This window comes from Ovis aries, chromosome 15, assembly GCF_016772045.2.
Source record: "Ovis aries strain OAR_USU_Benz2616 breed Rambouillet chromosome 15, ARS-UI_Ramb_v3.0, whole genome shotgun sequence".
In the NCBI taxonomy this organism is placed as follows: domain Eukaryota; kingdom Metazoa; phylum Chordata; class Mammalia; order Artiodactyla; family Bovidae; genus Ovis; species Ovis aries.
The window spans coordinates 4827644-4850965 of NC_056068.1; the positions used below are offsets into that span (position 1 = coordinate 4827644).

At 40.5% G+C, this 23322-nt stretch overlaps 1 protein-coding gene across 2 annotated transcripts in view; it reads right to left on the bottom strand.

The window, feature by feature from the left end:
* The window catches only part of DYNC2H1 (dynein cytoplasmic 2 heavy chain 1), a 388746-nt gene that overhangs the window by 54567 nt on the left and 310857 nt on the right, over window positions 1-23322 (bottom strand). For both annotated transcript variants that reach the window (XM_060399635.1, XM_004015967.6), the window contains exon 85: window positions 11527-11616. In XM_060399635.1, coding sequence (XP_060255618.1) covers window positions 11527-11616 — 90 coding nt within the window. The remainder of the gene's footprint in view (window positions 1-11526; window positions 11617-23322) is intronic.

The window sequence follows — 23322 nt, forward strand, 5'->3', positions numbered from 1 at the left end:
CAAAGGCAAAATGGTTGCCTGAGGAGGCCTTACAAATAGCTGTCAAAAGAAGAGAAATGAAAGGTAAAGGAGAAAAGAAAGATACAGCCATCTGAATGGTTCCAAACAATAGCAAGGAGAGATAATAAAGCCTTCCTAAGTGAACAATGCAAAGCAATAGAGGAAAACAATAGAATGGGAAAGACCAGAGATCTCTTCAAGAAAATTAGAGATACCAAGAGAACATTTCATGCAAAGATGGGCACAATAAAGGACAAAAACAGCAAGGACTAAACAGAAGCAGAAGAGATTAAGAAGAGGTGGCAAGAATACACGGAAGAACTGTACAAAACAGATCTTAATGACCCAGATAACCACAAGGGTCTGATCACCCACCCAGACCCAGACATCTTGGAGTACAGTCAGGCGGGTCTTAGGAAGTATCACTAAGAACAAAGTTGGTGGAGCTGAAGGAATTACAGCTGAGTTATTTCAAATCCTAAAAGATGATATTGTTAAAGTGCTAAAGTCATTACACCAGCAAATTTGGAAAACTCAGTAATGGCTACAAGACTGGAAAAGGTCAGTTTCCATTCCAATCCCAAAGAAAGGCAATGCCAAAGAATGTTCAAACAACTGCACTCATTTCACACGCTAGCAAGTCAGCTAGCTCATTTCGCATTTCTCCAAGCCAGGCTTAAACAGTATGTGAACCGAGAGCTCTCAGATGTTCAAACTGGATTTAGAAAAGGAAGATGAACCAGAGATCAAATTGCCAACATCCGTTGGATCACAGAAAAAGCAAGAGAATTCCAGAAAAACATTTCCTTCTGCTTCATTGACTATGCTAAAGCCCTTGACTGTGTGGATCACAACAAACTGTGGAAAACTTTAAAGAGATGGGACCACTTGACCTGCCTCTTGAGAAATCCGTATGCAGGTCAGGAAGCAACAGTTAGAACTGGACATGGAACAACAGACTGGTTCCAAATCAGGAAAGGAGTATGTCAAGGCTGTATATTGTCACCCTGCTTATTTAACTTCTGTGCAGAGTACATCATGAGAAGCACTGGGATGGATGAAACATAAGCTAGAATCAAGACTGCTGGGAGAAACATCAACAACCTCAGATATGCAGACAACACCACCCTTATGGCAGAAAGTGAAAAGGAACTAAAGAGCCTCTTGATGCAGTTTAAAGAGGAAAGTGAAAAAGCTGGCTTAAAACTCAGCATTCAAAACACTAAAATCATGGCATCCAGTTCTATATTTTCATGGCAAATAGATGGGGGAACAATGGAAACAGTGACAAGCTATCTTCTTGGGCTCCAAAGTCACTGCAGATGGTGATTGCAGTCATGAAATTACAAGACGCTTGCTCCTTGGTAAAAAAGCTGTGACAAACCTAGGTAACATATTAAAAAGCAGAGACACTCTTTGTCAACAAAGGTCAGTCTAGTCAAAAATATGGTTTTTCCAGTAGTCAAGTGTGGATGTGAGAGTTGGACCATAAAGAAGGCTGAGTGCCAAAGAACTGATGCTTTTGAACTGTGGTGTTGGAGAACACTCTTGGACTGCAAGGAGATCAAACTAGTCCATCCTAAAGGAAATCAGTGAAGCACCAATACTTTGGCCTGATGCACAGAACCAACTCATTGAAAAAGACCCTGATGATGGGAAAGACTGAAGGCAGGAGGAGAAGGGGGCAAGAGAGGACGAGATGGTTGGATGGTATCACCAACTCGATGGACATGAGTTGGAGCACTCTCAAAGATGGTGAAGGTCAGGGAAGTCTGGTGTGCTGCTTCCATGGGTCACAATGAGTCAGACACGACTGAGTGACTGAGCAACACGCAGACCAAGGACTCCCTGATGTCAATGGCTAAGACTCTGTACACACAGGGGCTCTGGTTCAGTCAGGGAACTATATCTCACATGCCACAACTAAGAGTTTGCATGCCACAACTAAAGATCCTGCATGCTTCATGAAGAATGAAAGCTTCTGTGCATCGCAGTGAAGACCCAGCACAGCCAAATAAACAAATTAAATTAAAAAGAAATAGAATAGACCTCCCCTTACCTTTAAAAAGGGATTCCCTGGTGGCTTAGGTGGTAAAGAGTCTGCCCTCAATGCGGGAGACCTGGGTTCGATCCCTGGGTCAAGAAGACCCCTTGGAGAAGGAAATGGCTATCCACTCCAGTATTCTTGCCTGGAAAATCCCATGGATAGAGGAGCCTGGTGGGCTATAGTCCATGGGGTCTGAAAGAGTCAGAAACAACTAAGCGACTTCACTTAAAAAGGGAAATCTTTACTCTTCCTCTGCTGACTGCAGCCATGAAATTAAAAGACGCTTACTCCTTGGAAGAAAAGTTATAAGCAACCTAGACAGCATATTCAAAAGCAGAGACATTACTTTGCCGACTAAGGTCCGTCTAGTCAAGGCTATGGTTTTCCAATAGTCATGTATGGATGTGAGAGTTGGACTGTGAAGAGGGCTGAGCGCCGAAGAACTTTTGAACTGTGGTGTTGGAGAAGACTCTTGAGAGTCCCTTGGACTGCAAGGAGATCCAACCAGTCCATTCTGAAGGAGATCAACCCTGGGATTTCTTTGGAGGGACTGATGCTAAAGCTGAAACTCCAGTATGGCCACCTCATGTGAAGAGTTGACTCACTGGAAAAGACTCTGATGCTGGGAGGGATTGGGGGCAGGAGGAAAAGGGGACGACAGAGGATGAGATAGTTGGATGGCATCACTGGCTCAATGGACATGAGTTTGAGTAAACTCTGGGAGTTGGTGATGCACAGGCAGGCCTGGTGTGCTGCGATTCATGGTGTCGCAAAGAGTCAGATACGACTGAGCAACCAAACTGAACTGAACTGAAACTATTTTTACTGTTCACAAACAAGCTAATATTATTAGAAGTATCATTAAGTATACTTTAATATTATGTTCAATAGACAAGTTAGTACATATATACACAAACATATGAAAGTTCTTTTAAAGTATGACAATATGTAAATTAGCAATGAAACCAATCACTGCTTTTCTTGTTCTTGAAAAGTTTTCCAGTTGCAGATAGCTAACAGAAAAGTGAAGCTGATAGAAGATATACTACTGAATGGAAAATCAGCATGCAATTATCACTGACAATGGAATACATGTGGTGAAGACTATGAATGATTTAGGAAACAAAAGTATATGTTTTGTTTGTAATTTTCCACTAGGTTTTCAGAAATAATACCAGTATTTGATAGGACAGACATTAACTACAGTAGAAAAACTGTCAACTACTTTTATTGTTCTTTAACCCAAGAATGATGCTAAAGCTGAAACTCCAGTACTTTGGCCACCTCATGTGAAGAGTTGACTCATTGGAAAAGACTCTGATGCTGGGAGGGATTGGGGGCAGGAGGAGAAGGGGACAACAGAGGATGAGATAGCTGGATGGCATCACTGACTCGATGGACGTGAGTCTGAGTGAACTCCAGGAGTTGGTGATGGACAGGGAGGCCTGGCCTGCTGCAATTCATGGGGTCGCAAAGAGTCGGACACGACTGAGCAACTGAACTGAACTGAACTGAACCAAAGATAAAACTGTATGACATAAAAAACATTTTGCAATTGTCTTACTATATATTACTAAACTCTGTTCAAACAAGATGTACTAGCACTCTTTAAATAGTAAAAATGGCTTCATGAACCAAGGAAAGCCTTGAAACATTGTTTTGAAGATAAGGGTACCAAGAGAGCAGATATTACTATCACTGGTTACTTGCAGAGAACGTAATTTGTTTGCTAGAACTTGCCAATTCTTCAAAAAATCAAACGTGTCTTCAGATTTTAAATTCTCTGCATGTTTTCATCTGTAAAGATCCTCCTACTATGGTGCTCCAGGAAGATGCTGAAATTGGTATGCATGTAATAAAAGCTGAGATGCAGATAAAAATTCAGGGAAGATTCTGTTATCTTGAAAGCCAATTATATTGCTATATTATCACACGGTTTATAGGACTGCTTCTATAAAACCACAGATCATCATAGACCACTGTTTAGTATTCCAAATGTGCAAGACAGTTGACTATAGGCAGAATTTATCAGATGACAACACTGAGAAATTACTGTCCTCTACAAAATTTGACTCCTAAAATTCTATAATTCTACTGCTACAGTAACAGCTATATTTTAGTGGATAAAATTTCAGGTATACTATATCCTAAGTTTATTCTATAATGGTCATAAGCTAGTTTAAAGTTTGACTGTATATTAATCTTACATCTCAGAATTTTGGCAAAGGTATATTTTTCTATGCTATTAAAATTTAATGTAATTATTTATTATATATCTCCTTCACTATGCAGAGATTCTTACTGGCAGAACAGTAAATGGCACATAATAAAAACTCAGTAAGTTCTCACTGAATGATGAACAAATTAATGAATATGAATAAAAAACATCCATAAGGTAGCTCTTTTAGGTGAGCATAGTACATAAAAATAAAGATGCTGGAGATTTTTGACCACATACAGACTACTTTTTCAATTTTGTTCACGGTAAGTCTTACTGAATACCTAGAATGTGTAAAACACTATAGAAACGGCTGTGAAAGTTCCTGGGTTAGGAAAAAAATAGTTTCCCTTTTCAGGAATGAGATGGATTCAGGAATGAGAGGATGAGATGGTTGGATGTCATCACCGACTCAGTGGACACAAGTTTGAGTAAACTTTGGGAGTTGGTGATAGACAGGGAGGCCGAGCATGCTGCAGTCCATGGGGTTGCAAAGAGTTGGACACCACTGAGCGACTGAACTGAACTTTTCAGGAATGCAAAGTAGGGCAGAACCTTACAAAACAGATTAAGACATCTCAGAAAATGAATAAAAAGTAAACATGTAATTCTAATAAGATTACTTTTAAAGTTCAGGATCTTAGGAGAAAGTGAAACAAGTCTTCAAATGTTAGATGGTGGAGTAGAACTAAAGTTAAACTATAGTGTTTATTGGGTAGATTTAGACAGCTAAAATCTCAGAAATATATCATGGGTACTACAAAAATACATCTCTGCAGGGTGAATCATGATGGTTGGGAAACATGAAAGAGATTTACGTCACTTTGACTGAGAATAATCCAAATATTGACTGAATCAGTCATTTATCCAGCAGATATTTACTGAAAAAACCTACTTGTGTAAGCCACTATTCTACATGCTTGGACAGAGCAGTGAACAGACAAATAAATATCTCTGTCCATATCAAGTTTCCATTTTCATGGAGGGGTACAAATAAACAAATAAATAACCAAGTAAATATACAGAACACCACATGAATATATACGCTATGAAAAAAAAATCTGAAAGGGAAACAGGATGAAAAGTATCAAGGAAGGGGAAGGTTATGATCTGAAATAGCATGTCAGGGAAGGCCTTACTGAGAAGGTGATATCTGAGCAGAGACCTGAAGGAAATAAACTTCCTTCCTCATACACACACATATACACACACAAAAAAAAAAAAAAAAGAAAAAGAAAGAAAGAAAAAGGAGCTTCCTTGTAGATATCTGAGAGAGAGCGTTCCAGAGAGAGGAAACAGCAAGAATAAAACTCCTTTGGGGGAGTGTGCCATGCTGTTCCCTGAAAAGCAATGCGACCAGTATAGTTGGAACAGAATAAATTAGGGGGCAAAAAGTAAGAGACGAAATCAGAGAGGTAACAGGCCAGATCTTGTCAGGATTTTGTTTCTCTGAAAGAGATGAGCAATCATGGGGAAATATCAAAGAGAGGAGTGATATCATCTGATACATTAGCCAGGATATTTAGACCGCTGGGTTGAGAACTGACCGGACAGGAAACTCGGGGGGCAGCAGGCCTATGCAGGAGGCAGCTGACATCAGTCAAAGCAGCAGCAGCCAAAGTGGAGAGAAGTGTCTCTGAATGCATTTTGAATACGTAGCCAAGGTGACTTTTCTGACTGCCTGGATGCAGTGTATGAACAGAGTCCTTGATGATTCTAGGACTTTGGGCCTACGCCACTAGAAGGGGGGAGGTGCCATTTACTTTTAAGGAATGACTGCAGATAGCGCAAGCTTTGTAGTAAAGGGCAGGAGTTCAGTTTTGAATATGTTAAGTTTGAGATGTTTATTAAACATCCAAGTGAAAAACTGAGAATAACCAAAGTATAGATGGGATTCAAAGTCATGAGATCACTCTGGGAGATGGAAAAGGTCACAGGGCGGTGCTCTCCGGAATCCAGTTAGGGATGAGGAAAAGGAAAGCCAGAGAAGCAGACAGGTAAGGAAAAAAGAGAAGTGTGTGGTGACCCTGGGCCTAAATTATAAAAAGGTTTCAAGGGATACAGAGTGATGATCTTTTAAAAGTGTTGCTGATAGGTGTGATCAACAACTTTGGATGTTATTATAGAAAGGGAACTTCAGTGTAAGTTCTGCCATTAATCATATAAATTTTGTAAATTATTCTAGAATATGGGGCTTACTTTTCCCATCTTTAAAATTGGAAATCAAAGTATCTACCACATATGTTAAATATTTCTGCTGCTGCTGCTGCTGCTAAGTCGCTTTAGTCGTGTCCGACTCTGTGAGACCCCATAGACGGCAGCCCACCAGGCTCCCCCATCCCTGGGATTCTCCAGGCAAGAACACTGGAGTGGGTTGCCATTTCCTTCTCCAATGCATGAAAGTGAAAAGTGAAGTCGCTCAGTCACTCAGTCGTGTCTGACTCTTAGCGACCCCATGGACTGCAGCCCACCAGGCTCCTCCATCCATGGGATTTTCCAGGCAAGAGTACTGGAGTGGGGTGCCATTGCCTTCTCCATTAAATATTCCTAATTCCACTTAAAGCACAAGAATGCCTGACAAGCAAAATGTGCTCACTTCACATAAATCTTCATTTCTCTTTCTATCCTTCACTGGATCCCTTAAAACGTTTGAAAATATGTTTGAAGTGGCACACCAAAAGGAAAGAAAGTGATCTGAAGCTCAAATACAGTTAAGTAGTATATGTTATTGCTAGGGAAGTGAGAAGAGCTATTTAGATGAATTCCAAAAGGGTGTAAAGACCACATTTCTAGATTTAGAAATTGTAGTCTGACATATTAAAGGAAATTCCAACCCACTCCAGTGTTCTTGCCTGGAGAATCCCAGGGATAGGGGAGCCTGGTGGGCTGCCATCTATGGGGTCGTGCAGAGTCGGAAATGACTGAAGCGACTTAGCAGCAGCAGCAGCAGCAGGGTTAAAGGGGAAGAAATAAGAGCAAGAGGCTCACAGATTTGTTTCAATGGAGAAGTAGTTTTCTTGAAGTGGGTAGAAATAAAATGTATGTGAAAAGTTAAAGTAATCCATGTTGTCAAGGTAACAACAAGCATTTTTACAGACATGCAAGAAACTACGTATCTATATCTGTTTAGTAATCTTCATTTGTTGGCTGTGCTGAGACTTCTGGGTTTTCTCCAGCGAATCTTCCTGTATCAGGGATCAAACTCAAGTCCCCTGCACTGGCAAGTGGATCCTTAACCATAGGACCACCAGGGAAATCCTATGTACCTGTATATTTGAAAGAAAGATGGGAAGTAGCATCTAAAATGATTTTCAGAAAAACACACAAGTAAAGGAAGTATAGGAGCTGATGCCTATAATAGGGAAAATTACGCTTCCCAGCATTCCATGGTGGAAGGGGTTGGAAGGAGAAAGAATTTTTAATTGCTAAATGAATGAATGTAAGAAATTTAAATTCTGTGAGGCAGAAACTGCACCTATTTACCAACCATTGTATCTCCAGTACTTCACTCAGAGCTTAGCATAAAGTTGCTGCTTACAATATGTTCAAGTCAGAATAAATGAATGCCACCTTGACCCTAGTCACTCTCACCTTATTTGCACAAAACCCCTGTAATGAATGGCATTATAAGTAACACTCAGAGAAGGCAATGGCACCCCACTCCAGTACTCTTGCCTGGAAAATCCCATGGATGGAGGAGCCTGGTAGGCTCCAGTCCATGGGGTCGCTAAGAGTTGGACATGACTGAGCGACTTCATTTTCACTTTTCACTTTCATGCATTGGAAAAGGAAATGGCAACCCACTCCAGTGTTCCTGCCTGGTGAATTCCAGGGATGGGGGAGCCTGGTGGGCTGCCGTCTCTGGGGTCACACAGAGTTGGACACGACTGAAGCAACTTAGCACCAGCAGCAGCATATGTAACACTTGCAGTAACTTACTCTGTTTCTTATGTTATGCCTGAAATTAAAGGCTCTGGGATTTTAATCTATGGTTGGAACTGAGCTCAACCTGCTTCATACCTGTTTGGAAGCAGTCTGATCACTACAATTGCACAAAAAAACAAAAGCTGCCATTTTCACAGATATCTGAAAATAGTACTTTGAATTTTCCCTGCCCTCCCAAAATTCTCAGTCCTTTCTTCCTCACCTAAGGAGCCATACTGTTCCTCTCAACTTTGTGAGTTGCTCTGGTTATTTCTCTGTGAAAAATAAAGGGCACAAATAAAATCAAAGAACCTAGAAGACCCTTGGAAAAACCAGATGGAAAGTGGATTCCAACATTAAAGTTTATCTCAGGGAAATGGATATCTGTACATTTATAACAAAAAACAAAATATTAAGGCAGAAAAACCATAGAAAATATATCCTTAAGTGGTGATACACTTATTATTGTTCCCTGCATAGGAAGATAAGATAAGCTATGGCCAAGCTGGAAAATTATCCTGAGGGTTAGGAGGATATTTCATCATTATAATTAAGGCTAAATGTATACAAAGCTTTTAAGAAAATCACACAGTGAAAAACTTTTCACTTTTGACGATCAGGAGATGGGAATACCAGATCACCTGACCTGCCTCTTGAGAAACCTACATGCAGGTCAGGAAGCAACAGTTAGAACTGGACATGGAACAACAGACTGGTTCCAAATAGGAAAAGGAGTACATCAAGGCTGTATATTGTCTCCCTGCTTATTTAACTTATATGCAAAGTACATCATGAGAAACACTGGGCTGGAAGAAGCACAAGCTGGAATCAAGATTGCTGGGAGAAATATCAATAACCTCAGATATGTAGATGACACCACCCTTATGGCAGAAAGTGAAGAGGAACTAAAAAGCCTCTTGATGAAAGTGAAGGAGGAGAGTGAAAAAGTTGGCTTAAAGCTCAACATTCAGAAAACGAAGATCATGGCATCTGGTCCCATGACTTCATGGCAAACAGATGGGGAAACAGTGGAAACAGTGTCAGACTTTATTTTTTGGGGCTCCAAAATCACTGCAGATGGTGACTGCAGTCATGAAATCAAAAGATGCTTACTCCTTGGAAGGAAAGTTATGACCAATCTAGATAGCATATTAAAAAGCAGAGACATTACTTTGCTAACAAAGGTCCGTCTAGTCAGTCAAGGCTATGGTTTTTCCAGTGGTCATGTATGGATGTGGGAGTTGGACTGTGAAGAAAGCAGAGTGCCAACGAATTGATGCTTTTGAACTGTGGTGCTGGAGAAGACTCTTGAGAGTCCCTTGGACTGCAAGGAGATCCAACCAGTCCATTCTGAAGAAGATCAGCCCTGGGTGTTCTTTGGAAGGACTGATGCTAAAGCTGAAACTCCAGTATCTTTGGCCACCTCATGCAAAGAGTTGACTCATTGGAAAAGACTCTGATGCTGGGAGGGATTAGGGGCAGGAGGAAAAGGGGACAACTGAGGATGAGATGGCTGGATGGCATCACTGACTCGATGGACGTGGGTTTGGGTGAACTCTGGGAGTTGGTGATGGACAGGGAGGCCTGGCGTGCTGCAATTCATGGGGTCGCAGAGTCGGACATGACTGAGCGACTGAACTGAACTGAACTGATACAATATACTTAATATTAATCATCAGGCCAGAAATTTGTAATAAAATATGCAAATTGTTTTAAATGATATTAATTTCAGTATCAATGAAACATTTACTGTCCCATGTACATAGTATAATTATTAAGCACACTTATACATACAGTATAATAATAGCTACCAATCTGCAGCAAATAACAGAATCTAATGTGAATAATGCATATACATAATATATACATAATACATAAAACAATAACAAATACATGAAATGATAAAGAATCACAGCCATGCAATTACGACACATCAAGGACTTCAGGGCATTTCCATATCTTTACGACAGCAGTGATGGGCTATCTGCCCTTCCTCTCCTGCCTTCTCTATCATTCCCTCCATTCTCTGGGCTTTTATTGATAGATCAGATAGGTAGACAGAGCAGCACACAGAAGACAAGTAAATCTGAGTCCCTGCCTCATTCTTCTCTACCTGCTAATTTTAATTTCACTTTCAGATCCTGTAATTTCTTCTCCAATGATCCTACAGCTGACAGATGGATTACACTAGAAGCCAAACCAACATTCAGACGAGCCCTGACCCCTTCAAAGGAGTACCGTTTGCAGACTGGCAGGACAGAGTAAGAGGAGATGAAAACACAGAACAAGCAAGGCCCCCCTAGAGGAAGTGTCTAAAGACACGAGAGCAGATGAAATCAAGTAGAAACCGCTAGGGATGAGCCTCAACAGCAGAAGGTCAACTAGTTTTACATTAGAACAAAGATGATAGGTGTGAGTTTAGTGGGTTAGGGTGGGCATTTGGAGAAGGAAATGGCAACCCACTCCAGTGTTCTTGCCTGGAGAATCCCAGGGCCAGGGGAGCCTGGTGGGCTGCCGTCTGTGGGGTCGCACAGAGTCAGACACGTCTGAAGCGACTTAGCAGCAGCAGCAGCATATTCCATAGCTTGAATATTCTCTGCAAAGTGAAAAGCAGGGTGTTCTGCTAAGGGAAAAGTTACAGATGTGGATAGGTATGTGCACTACTGAAAAAAAGTAAATGAAGATTACTGTATCTAGAAGGACACTGATCAAGTTTCTCATAATAAGTTGTGATAAGTTGATGTGACAAGGAAGGTTATTTTTGAAGCAGTGTAATAAGCAGAGAAGAAGGCAGTAAGACAGTGCAAAAACCACACAGGAAAAGGGGTACACTGCATATAGCGACTATTTATTATTACTTAAAAAAAATCACCCTGTCTTTATCCTTCTATCTCATTCCTTATTCTGTTCAATTTTCCTTCAGTTATTTGACTGGGTCACTCTGAAAACATTTGATCAATTTGGAAAAAAAATAAATAAACAAACAGAAAAAGCAGCTCCCTATAAGGGGGACATACCCTAAAGCAATTAGTCACAGTTATGAAAGAGTTTCAGTTGACATCTCTATGTTCCATCTAAATTAAAACTGTAGGCTTTTTCTCTAAATTCTCAAAAATTATGAAAACCCACACTACACAGAGAGAACACAGTTTTTTTTTTTTTTTTTGAGTGCTATATAAAATCACAGATGACAGAACAAGGAACGAATATATGGTGCTTTGTGTACAAAATCATAATACTCTCACTAAGTTGCTAGCAGAATGGCTAACAATATGAAAGTTTATAATGTGACTGTCATATAGTCATATAATACAATTACTAAATAATTTCATCTTACCTGTATTGCAAGGGCACGAGCTACAAGACCTCTAAGGTATTGTAACGGGTCTTCAGGACCTTCCCATTTGTTTTGCCATGTGAGAGGACACTGCAATTTTGAAAGGATAAAAATTAAGCTTACACATTATAATATTATATATAAAAGACCTTTCAACATTTGTGTGATGGGGAAAATATTTTGGCATAATTCACATCATGTGTATCATGAATTAATTTCAATAAGATATGTCTGTTTCTTTGATTTTATATCATTAAAACTGAATAATATATAGAGTCAGAACAAATTAATCTGTTTTCCAAAAAGGAAATATTCTTAAGTAAAAATTCTTGAAAGAATAAACAAATGAACTTAAATGAGTATATTGAAAGCAGCAAATCATGTTTTCTTGGAATAATATTTAATGCATAATAAAATGAAACTAAATTTGACAAGTGCATTTTATAAGTGATAAAAGGCAAAAAACAACCAGTCTTGTGTCGCTACAGAATTTAAATTACAACTAAAGCATTGTAATGGAAATTTTATCTTCCAAACCTCACCAAGATATATTATAAAAAGAGAATAAAAAGAAAATAAATATAATTAAAAGCTTTCTGAAAAGTTATCTTTTAAATATCTGATCTTCTTTTACCTGACATTCTCCATGAATACATTCATTACAACATACCTTCTTTGCGAAAGCTTTACGTTAGTCACTCAGTCGTGGCCAACTCTTTGCGACCCCATGGACTGTAGCCTACCAGGTTCCTCTATCCATGGGATTCTCCAGGCAAGAATACTGGAGTGGGTTGCCATTTCCTTCTCCAGGGGATCTTCCCGACCCAGAGATCAAACCTGGGTTTCCTGGATTGCAGGTGGACTCCTTACCATAGTCTGAGCCAACAGAGAAGCCACATGAGAGTTTTATATATTATACAAATATTATGCAAATGTCAGTCAAACTTAATATTTACTTTTCTGAAGTGGAAATAATGAGGAGGAGCCATCAATTTCTTAACCCCAAACACTGTCTGATTACATAGCTGAACAACAAACCCACACTACAGTATATCAACAATGTATGGAAAATAGAAATTATAAGATAACAAATTTTACAGTGGAAAGGATCTTAGAAAACATCTAGTTCAATACTCTCGATGAGTGAAGTAAGCTTTCTTAGGAATATGTAGCTAAGTCCTGTGAACTGAAACAAGTGTGGTGATTTTATTTATGTTTATTTTAAATTTTTTAAAATTTATTTCTAATCAGAGGATAACTGTTTAACAATGTTGTGTTGGTTTCTGCCATCACTTCCGCTACATTTACAGGACTGTCTATAGATGTGGTAATTTTAAGATATGACCCCAGAACCTCTGACACTTTGCCCGTGAAGATGAAGTTTGCTCTCCTGAAATAAGAGTCCTATGAATGTAACAGGAGTGATGGGGTACCAGTTTCCAGGTCCAGGTCTTAAGGAATTGGTTTCTTATTATTTTCTGTCTTTTGAGACTCTTGACCCTGAAATCTGTCCAGCATACTGTGAAGCCCAACTTTTGGAGAGTCCCATGTGGAGATGAACTGAGCTTCCCACCTCTTGGGCAGCACTGATTTGCCAGTCCATGAGTGAGCGGAGTGGAAGACACAAGCGTTCTCTACCAAGGTGTACCCAAATTTCAGATATGGAAGCTTAAAATAAATGACTTTTTGAAAATTATGATGTTTTAATCTACTAACTTTTGGTAAAATCTGTTATACAGTAAGACTTAACTGCCAAAGTTCTTTGGTCTCCAGAAGTAGGATCCTACCTTAACAAAAACCTAAAACACATGGCTTTGGATTTGAGACTAGGTGGTGGGCTGAAGCTGGAAGGACCTTCAGAAGAATGTAAGTGGAAACCTAAAGGACTTCTAAGAGAATAGCAGAGGCATAAGGGACTTTGAGAACGTAAAAGGAGGAAACAATCTCAGACAGACGGAAGTACTCTCAGCACCTAAAGGTCATGCCCTGCACACTCTTAAACAAAAAGGTTTCAGCAAATCTTAAGGGTGTTGTGCCACAGCCAATGCACAAGAAGCCTAAGGTAGAAAGAAAGACTTGTCTTGATGAGATTTATGGTCACAGCTTTTGTCTAATGTTGTGAATCTCAAGTGAAAGTCAAACTCTAAGATTTTAAGAAAACTGTTCTGTTTTAAGCTTCATCTGTTTGGGATTAATGGTGAAAAGAGAGCGCAATTAAGAGAATTTAGAACCCCAGAATCGCTATAGGCAAGAAGCAGGCTGAAAAAACCATTCAGCCACAAACATGGCTCCATCTTACTGAAACATATGCATAATTAAGATGTGAGGATCAGCAGCTCAAAGCCAAGAGCCGTGGACAATCATAGCCAGTGAGCAACATGGAATCCTAACCAAACAACTGAAGACATAAGCTTGCTTGGATTTCTGAATTGCTAAGGAGACGTGAGCCTCCTGTTTCCTCACTTTTTAAGTGGGAATGACTATTGCAGTTACCTATCCTACCACTCCAGTACTCTTGCATGGAAAATCCCATGGATGGAGAAGCCTGGTAGGTTGCAGTCCATGGGGTTGCTAAGAGTCAGACACGACTGAGCGACTTCACTTTCACTTTTCACTTTCATGCATTGGAGAAGGCAATGGCAACCCACTCCAGTGTTCTTGCCTAGAGAATCCCAGGGACGGGAGAACCTGGTGGGCTGCCATCTGTGGGGTTGCACAAAGTCGGACACGACTGAAGCAACTTAGCAGCAGCAGCATCCTACCATTTTATATTGGATTTGTAGGGGACAGATAACTCATCTGTGCAGTCCACAGGTCCTCAGGTGAGAACCATACTTGAGAAAGAGCTTTTGAGGAACCACATTTAAGAAGCCTCATCCATCCTTCCACCTGATCTAGATGACGTTTGGCCTGAGGCTGGAATGGAATGAGACATTTAGGGAAACTTAAAAGGAGATGACTGCATTTTAAACGGAGGAGAAAGGCAAACAATTTGTGCCCAGAGGGCAGACTGCAGCAGCTTCAAAGTATGGCCCCCAAATAACTTGGCACTCTTCCCATTGAGAGGTGAGGTCTGTGTCCCCTTGCCCTTGACAACCTAACCAATACAATGAGGGGGAAGTGGCGCTGTGTTAGTTGTCAGATCTAGGCCTTAACAACTTCACATCTTTCATTTCCTCTTTCCTGGGGTATCCACTGTTAGAACCAAGATATCATGTTGTGAGGTAGCCACGCAGTACATACAGAGAAGCCCAAGTGGGGACATCTAGAGAGCAACCAAGGCCTCTAGTCATCAGTCCCGATGAATACCAGCCAATAATCGGCACCAACTAGCCAGTGCTGTGACTGAGCGCCTGGTAAGTAGATCCTCCAGCTCTACGATGAGCTTTCTCAGCTGGTGTCACATGGAGAAAAGACTAGTCTACTGCACCAAATTGTGCCCAAAATGCACACTCATGAGCCAATAAATGACTGCTCTTGTTTTTAGCGATTAAGCTTCAGGGTAGTTTATTACACAGCAATAGACAGCTGATAGATCAGGCTTTCACATTCTCAGTTTTATGCTTTTCCTATTGTAGAAAGATAGCTCCTTTAAATAGAGTTTATTAGAGACAATCAGTTACTGTGGTGCACAATTGGTCCCAATGATCCCTGCACTTGGCATTCATGTCCGTCCTTGTGAAATTCCCTCACCTTGAGTATGAACTGCTTCTGGGACTTGCTTCTAATGAAAGAATATGGAAAAAGTGATGAGAAGCCACTTCTGAGGGTAGATTACAAATACTGTAACGTCTGTCTAGCTCACTTTCTCTGCATTTCTTCCTTGTTCACTTGAAGTGGAAAAGTTGTATGCTGTGCGCTGCGTTATGGAACGCTCATGTAGCAGTGAACTGGTTTGTCCAGTCAACAATCAGTGGGGACCCAAGCGCTGCCAACAGCCCTCCCATATGTGCTCTGAGATGCTCCAGCACTTGCAGCCCTGGTGACACCTGATTGAAGGTTTGCGAGCGACCCTAAAACAACATGCCCAGCTACATTACACCTGGATTCCTGACTCACAGAAACTGATGTGATAAAGCTTTGCTGTTTTATGTCACTAAGTTCCAGGGCAATTTATTATGCAGCAATAGATAATAACAGAGCTATCATAGATTAGTGTCCAATGTAATACATTCATTCCGTAAATATTTAAATCCTCATTGTCCATTCATTCAGCATTTACTGAGAGCTTATAAGGTGTAGGCATCATAAGGTGCTTGCAATTACGGAACCTACATTTTACTGGGGGATAAAGGCAAAAATGTGTTATAAGAAAAAGATTACATAGTGTTAAACTCTATGTACGCAATATAATGTCTCTGCTTTTGAATATGCTGTCTAGGTTGGTCATAAGTTTTCTTCCAAGGAGTAAGCGTCTTTTAATTTCATGGATGCAATCACCATCTGCAGTGATTTTGGAGCCCCCCAAAATAAAGTCTGACACTGTTTCCACTGTTTCCCCATCTATTTGCCATGAAGTCATGGGACCGGATGCCATGATCTTCGTTTTCTGAATGTTGAGCTTTAAGCCAACTTTTTCACTCTCCTCTTTCACTTTCATCAAGAGGCCTTTTAGTTCCTCTTCACTTTCTGCCATAAGGGTGGTGCAGAGACATTACATTGCCTACAAAGGTCCATCTAGTCAAGGCTATGGTTTTTCCTGTGGTCATGTATGGATGCGAGAGTTGGACTGTGAAGAAAGCTGAGCACCGAAGAATTGATGCTTCTGAACTGTGGTGTTGGAGAAGACTCTTGAGAGTTCCTTGGACTGCAAGGAGATCCAACCAGTCCATTCTGAAGGAGATCAGTCCTGGGATTTCCTTGGAAGGAATGATGCTAAAGCTGAAACTCCAGTACTCTGGCCACCTCATCTGAAGAGTTGACTCATTGGAAAAGATTCTGATGCTGGGAGGGATTGGGGGCAGGAGGAGAAGGGGACGACAGAGGATGAGATGGCTGGATGGCATCACTGACTCGATGGATGTGAGTTTGCGTGAACTCCGGGAGTTGGTGATGGACAGGGAGGCCTGGCGTGCTGCAATTCATGGGGTTGCAATGAGTCAGACACGACTGAGCAACTGAAGTGAACTGAAATGAAACCCTATGTAGAGAATTATAACAGGATCTGTGATATGAGATTCCTTGAAATTCCCTTGGTCAGCAAGGAGATCGAATCAGTCAATCCTCAATGAAATCCTGAATATTCATTGAAGGACTGATGCTGAAGCTCTGATAATTTGACCACCTGATGTGAAAAGCTGACTCATTGGAAAAGACCCTGTTGCTGGGAAAGATTGAAGGCAGGAGAAGGGGATGACAGAGGATGAGATTGGATAACATCACTGACTCAATGAAAATGAGTGTGAGCAAACTCCAGAACACAGTGAAGGATAGGGAAGCCTAGTATGCTTCAGTCCACAGGGTCCTAAAGAGTCAGACATGACTTAGCACTGAAAAACATGTGGTATGATGGAAGAAATATGAAATGATAGTGATACGATAGAAGATTATAGGGAATAAAAAGTGAATAAAGTATATTCTTTATCCTAAAGAGTATTCAGTTCAGTTCAGTCGCTCAGTCGTGTCTGACTCTTTGTGACCCCATGAATCGCAGCACCCCAGGCCTCCCTGTCCATCACTAACTCCCAGAGTTCACTCAGACTCACGTCCATCGAGTCAGCAATGCCATCCAGCTATCTCATCCTCTGTCGTCCCCTTCTCCTCCTGCCCCCAATCCCTCCCAGCATCAAAGTCCTTTCCAACGAGTCAACTCTTCGCATGAGGTGGCCAAAGTACTGGAGTTTCAACTTTAGCATCATTCCTTCCAAAGAAATCCCAGGACTGATCTCCTTCAGAATGGACTGGTTGGATCTCCTTGCAGTCCAAGGGACTCTCAAGAGTCTTCTCCAACACCACAGTTCAAAAGCATCAATTCTTCGGTGCTCAGCTTTCTTCACAGTCCAACTCTCACATCCATACATGACCACTGGAAAACCAGAGCCTTGACTAGACGGACCTTTGTTGGCAAAGCAATGTCTCTGTTTTTCAATATGCTATCTAGGTTGGTCATAAGTTTTCTTCCAGGGAGTAAGCATCTAGCAACCAATAAAAGAGATAGATGGCTAAAGTCCCTAATGGTGTTTTAAAAATCACTTATATAACATGTTTCTGGAGCTTAGTGGAACAGTGATTTAATCAAAGAAGTATCTGTTAAGTTTTGAAAGTTGTACTGAATTTTGACAAAGGTAGACAACTGGACGGGACTGTCTAAACTACCATTAATGTGTTAGTATCTGTGCTAAGTGCTGGATGTGCATCATCTCATATACTCCTCACAATAATCCTCAGAAGCAGATACTATTATAATTTCCATTTCACAGAGGAAAAAATACAGAAACAAAGAGAATAGCCTGTCCAAAATCACTGAGCTGGTAAATGACACGTCTAAGATTTGAACCCATGTAATCTAACTCTAGTGTCTGTCTGCAGCATCAATACTGCCTCCAACGTACTTTATATTTCTATACTGTACACATGCAACATTTGAGATCTGTTGACTGAATAAGAATACACCATGTGAGAGTTGTGTGTTAAGCTTTACTTGTGGCAAAATGAGAACTATAGCCCAGGAGACAGCATTTCAGGTAGCTTTGAAAACTGCTCCAAAGAGTTAGGGGTGGAAGGTCAGTATATTTCTGAAATTGGTGAAGGGGGAGTACATGGAATCAAGCACTTATTTTGCAAAAGGTTGCTCCTAGCCTCAGGAAGATTCAATATAAGACAATCATGTATTGGGAATTAATGTTCTAATAATGGGGAAACTAAGGCTCAGAGTAGTTTTAATTAACTAAACTTTTTAAATAAATCTAAATGGTATAGAACTTGAATCAAGGTCTAACTCCAAATGTAACATTTTTTGTTACCCCATGTTTTTCATGAAAGATGTCATAAAACCAAAACAGGATAAGAGCAGACTCTTTCAAGCATCAATCAATTAATTGATAACTCAGCAATCATCTGTTAAATAGCTGCTATTTGTCAATCATTTGTTAGGTGCTGGGGATACAGATATAACAGGATCCTAGTGCTAGAGGTGGAGATGGATAATAAAAGAAGGCAGCTACAGACAATACAGTGAGCTCACTGATAAAGATAAGCACGGTGCTTGTGAAACACGGATGTGTTTGGTGAGGCACACCAAATCTACACTGTGCACAAGGGCAAGTCAGGAAAGGCTTTCTAGTGGACATAATGCTGGAGGTGAGACTCAAAAGATAAACAGCTTACAGTAGAGAAAGACATGGAAAGTAGGAAAAGGAAGGGGCACTAATAAAAAAGACATGCACGAACTGGGCTGATGGCCAGAAGCTTTTGAATACTAATACTGAGGAGCTTAGTCTAGAAAGCGATGATAAAACTGAACATTAATTAGGGAAGTGACATAATCATATTTGGATTTTAGAAAGATTATCCTAGTAGAAGTAGGGACGACAGGCACTAGAGTGAGGAAACTGCAGTCAGAGAATGAATTTGGAAGGTACTGTAACACAGGGATGAATCAAAGGGGACATGCATCAGTGAGAATAAGGATAACAACAGAAACACTTCTGCAGCACTTACAAGTGCAGACCTGTTCTCACCATTTTATTTACATTAACCCTTTAGACTTCACATGGGCCCTCTGATATGGATACAGTTTCAGTATTCCTACTAGGAACATTTAGAAACTAAGGTGGTAGTGTTTAATTGCTAAGTTGTGTCTGACTCTTTTGTGACCTCATGGACTGTAGCCCGCCAGGCTCCTCTGTCCATGGGATTTCCCAAGAAAAAATACTGGAATGGGTTTCCATTTCTTTCTCCAGGAGGGCGTTCCTGACCCAAGGATCAAACCCAAGTCTCCTGCATTGCAGGCGGGTTCTTTACTACTGTAAATCAGGGTAGAGAAAGCTTAAGTAACTTGGACCAGAAAACATTCCAGTACGTAATCCTGGATGTCTGATTTCCATTCTGCAATCTTAATATGTATATTATATGAACTTTTTAAAAAAGGACCACCGTTAGTAACTCTTTTCCCTTTTCATTTAATAATGTTAACTGTCTCTCCTACTGACAAACTCTACCCTACAGATTAAACTGATGTGCTGGCCCTCACACCTGAGTGGGACACTGGTAATCCATCATCTGCACACTGCTGCAGTTAAGCCAACACTGGCTTGTAGTGTACAGAAATGAACTGACTCTCACTTGATTCAAGCTTACTGCAGTGTCTGATACAGGGAGCAAGCTTTGTAATTGCTATTTATTTTGAGCACTATAAGTTGCATTGGGATTTCACAGTATGTGGAAAGAAAATAATTCAATTTACATATTTTAATGAAAAGGAGAAAGAAAAAATGAAAAAATATAATTCACTTCGATTTCAATTTTATACGAAGTGCTTAACCCATATGTATAGTTTATCACTAACTCCTAAACTAGCCATAACTTACAACTTTCTACAATTAATTAAATTAGCTAAAATCCATTTCATACACATATACATCATGAGAGAATATTTTTCAGAAGGATAAATATAGCTTCAGAGTAAAGCACTTTAATGATAGAGCCCTTACCATCTATACAGAAGAGAAAGTACAACTCAGAAGATAGCTTGTGATAAAAGTTAGAATACATTCTGATTTAATCTTTCTAAGACCTTTATTTAGCTCCAAAGATTTCAATTTTCTTACCAGAGGAACAATTTATAAACCATCACCAGAACCAACTAAGGACTTGCAGATCCAAGAGATTTAATTAATTGAACTACTTTCTTTTCAAATATGAGTATTATTTCAAAAATCTTTTTATTTGTATCTTTTCTTTTAAAGAGACTCATATTATTTGTTTTCTCAGGACACGTAATTTCAGTTTCCCATTAAAAATTCCCTGATATCTCAGTTGGTAAAGAATCTGCTTGCAATGCAGAAACCCCAGTTCAATTCCTAGGTTGGGAAGATCCCCTGGAGAAGGGATAGGCTACCCACTCCAGTATTCTTGGGCTTCCCTGGTAGCTCAGCTGGAAAGAATCCACCTGCAATGTGGAAGACCTGGGACTGATCCCTAGGGTGGGAAGACCCCCTGGAGAGGGGAAAGGCTACCCATTCCAGTATTCTGGCCTGGAGAATTCCATGAACTATATAGTCCGTGGGGTCACAAAGGTTCATATGTAACTGAGTGACTTTCACTTTCACACTTTCATTAAAAATTATAAAATATTTATAAGAGATTACACTAAGTTATATAAAAAGTTTGGAAAGGTAGAAGCAATCCACTGATGAATGAATGGATAAATAAAATCTGACACAGAACTAACTTGACCCAAAAAGAGTCTTGTCCAAATAAACCCACTCCAAGTTGAAAATACCCGGTCGAAAACACAATCTAATGGACCTGACTTACGGAACATCATAGCTTTTATCCCAGCCTATTTTAAAAGTGCTCAGAACTCATACGTTAGCCTTCAATTGGGCAAAGCCATCTAACACAAAGCCTGTTCTATAATAAAGTATATAACATCTCAAGTAATTTATGGAATGCTGCACTGAAAGTGAAAATAGGATGGCTGTATGGGTACAGAATGACTGAACTGTGTCGGCTGCTCACCCTGATGACTGTATGGCTGAGTGAGAGCTGCGGCTCACTGCTGTTGCCCAGCATTTCAAGAGAAAGGTACCACATAAGATCAAAATTCAAAGTATGGTTTCTATTGAATATATCACTGTTGCACTATCCTAAAGTGTAAACCACCTTAAGTTAGGGATCATTTTCATATATGTACAATGGAAAATTTTTCAGCATTAAAAAGAAGGAAATATACATGCTACAAAATGAATGAACCTTGAAGATAATATGCTTAGTGATACAAACCAGTCAAATAACTAAGATTCCACTTATACGAAGCACCTAGAATATTTAACTTCATAGGGATAGAAAGTAGAATGGTGGCCGTTGGAGGTGGGTGGTGGGGGAATGAGAAGGTATTCAGTGGGTAGTGTTTCCATTCCATTTTGTAAAATGAAAAAGAGTTCTGGAGATTCGTTGCACAACCCTGTGAATGTACTTAACTTTACTGAACTGTACACTTAAAATGGTTACAATGATAAATTATGTACGTATATTGCCACAATTTAAAAACTTCATTAGAAAACATGCAAAAAGAAAAGAAGAAACCAGTTTCCTTCCTGAGACTATGGCAGTATTGCTGCTATTGCTGCTGCTAAGTCGCTTCAGTTGTGTCCAACTCTGTACGACCCCATAGACGGCAGCCCACCAGGCTCCCCCGTCCCTGGGATTCTCCAGGCAAGAACACTGGAGCGGGTCGCCATTTCTTTCCCCAATGCATGAAAGTAAAAAGTGAAAGTGAAGTCGCTCAGTCGTGTCCGATTCTTACGACCCCATGGACTGTAGCCTGCCAGGCTCCTCTGTCCATGGGATTCTCCAAGCAAGAATATGGGATTGGGTTGCCATTTCCTTCTCCAGGGAATCTTCCCAACCCAGAAATCAAACCTGGGTCTCCTGCACTGCAGGCAGATTCTTTACAGACTGAGCTACCAAGGAAGTATTTTAGGTTGAACTAATACCCCCGAAGATTGGACCTGGTGTGTCTCATGCACGCATGCTGAGTTGTTTCAGTTGTGTCTGACTCTTTGCAAGCCTATGGACTATAGCCTGTCAGGGCCTCTGTCCATGGGATTCTCCAGGCAAGAATACTGGAGTGGGCTGCCATGCCCATCTCCAGGGTATCTTTTCAACCCAGCAATCAAACCCACATCTCTTATGTCTCCTGCATTGGCAGGCAGGTTCTTTACCATTCGTGCCACCTGTGACTCAAGTATTTTGGAGTGGGTAGCCTTTCTCTTCTCTAGGGGATCTTTCCAATCCAGGGATTGAACTCAGGTCTCCTGTATTGTGGGCAGATTCTTTACCAGCTGAGCCACAAGGGAAGTCCAAGAATACTGGAGAGGGTAGCCTGTCCCTTTTCCAGCAGATCTTCCTGACCCAGGAATTGAACTGGGGTCTCCTGCATTGCAGGTGGATTCTTTACCAACTGAGCTATGAGGGAAGCCCATCCAATGGATGTTGGCAATTTGATCCCTGGTTCCTCTGCTTTTTCTAAAACCAGCTTGAACATCTGGGATATCTTGGTTCACATACTCTTGAAACCTAGCTTGAAGGATTTCGAGTATTACCTTGCTAGCATTTGAAATAAGCACAATTATATGATAGTTTGAACATTCTTTGGCATTGCCTTTCTTTGGGATTGGAATGAAAACTGACCTTTTCCAGTCCTGTGGCCACTGCTGAGTTTTCCAAATTTGCTGCCATAAGAGTGCAGCGCTTCTAACAACATCATCTTTTAGGTTTTGAAATAGCTCAGCTGCAATTCCATTACCTCCACTAGCATTGTTTGTAGTGATGCTTCCTAAGGCCCACTTGACTTCACATTCCAGGATGTCTGGCTCTAGGTGAGTGATCATACCATCGTGGTTATCCCAGTCATTAAGATGTTTTTTTGTATAGTTCTGTGTATTCTTGCCACCTCTCCTTAATCTCTTCTTCTTCTGTTAGGTCCATACCATTTCTGTCCTTTATCAAGCCCATCTTTGCATGAAATGTTCCCTTGGTATTTCCAACTTTCTTAAAGAGATCTCTAGTCTTTCACATTCTATTGTTTTCCTCTATTTCTTTGCATTGTTCACTTAGGAAGACTTTCTTATC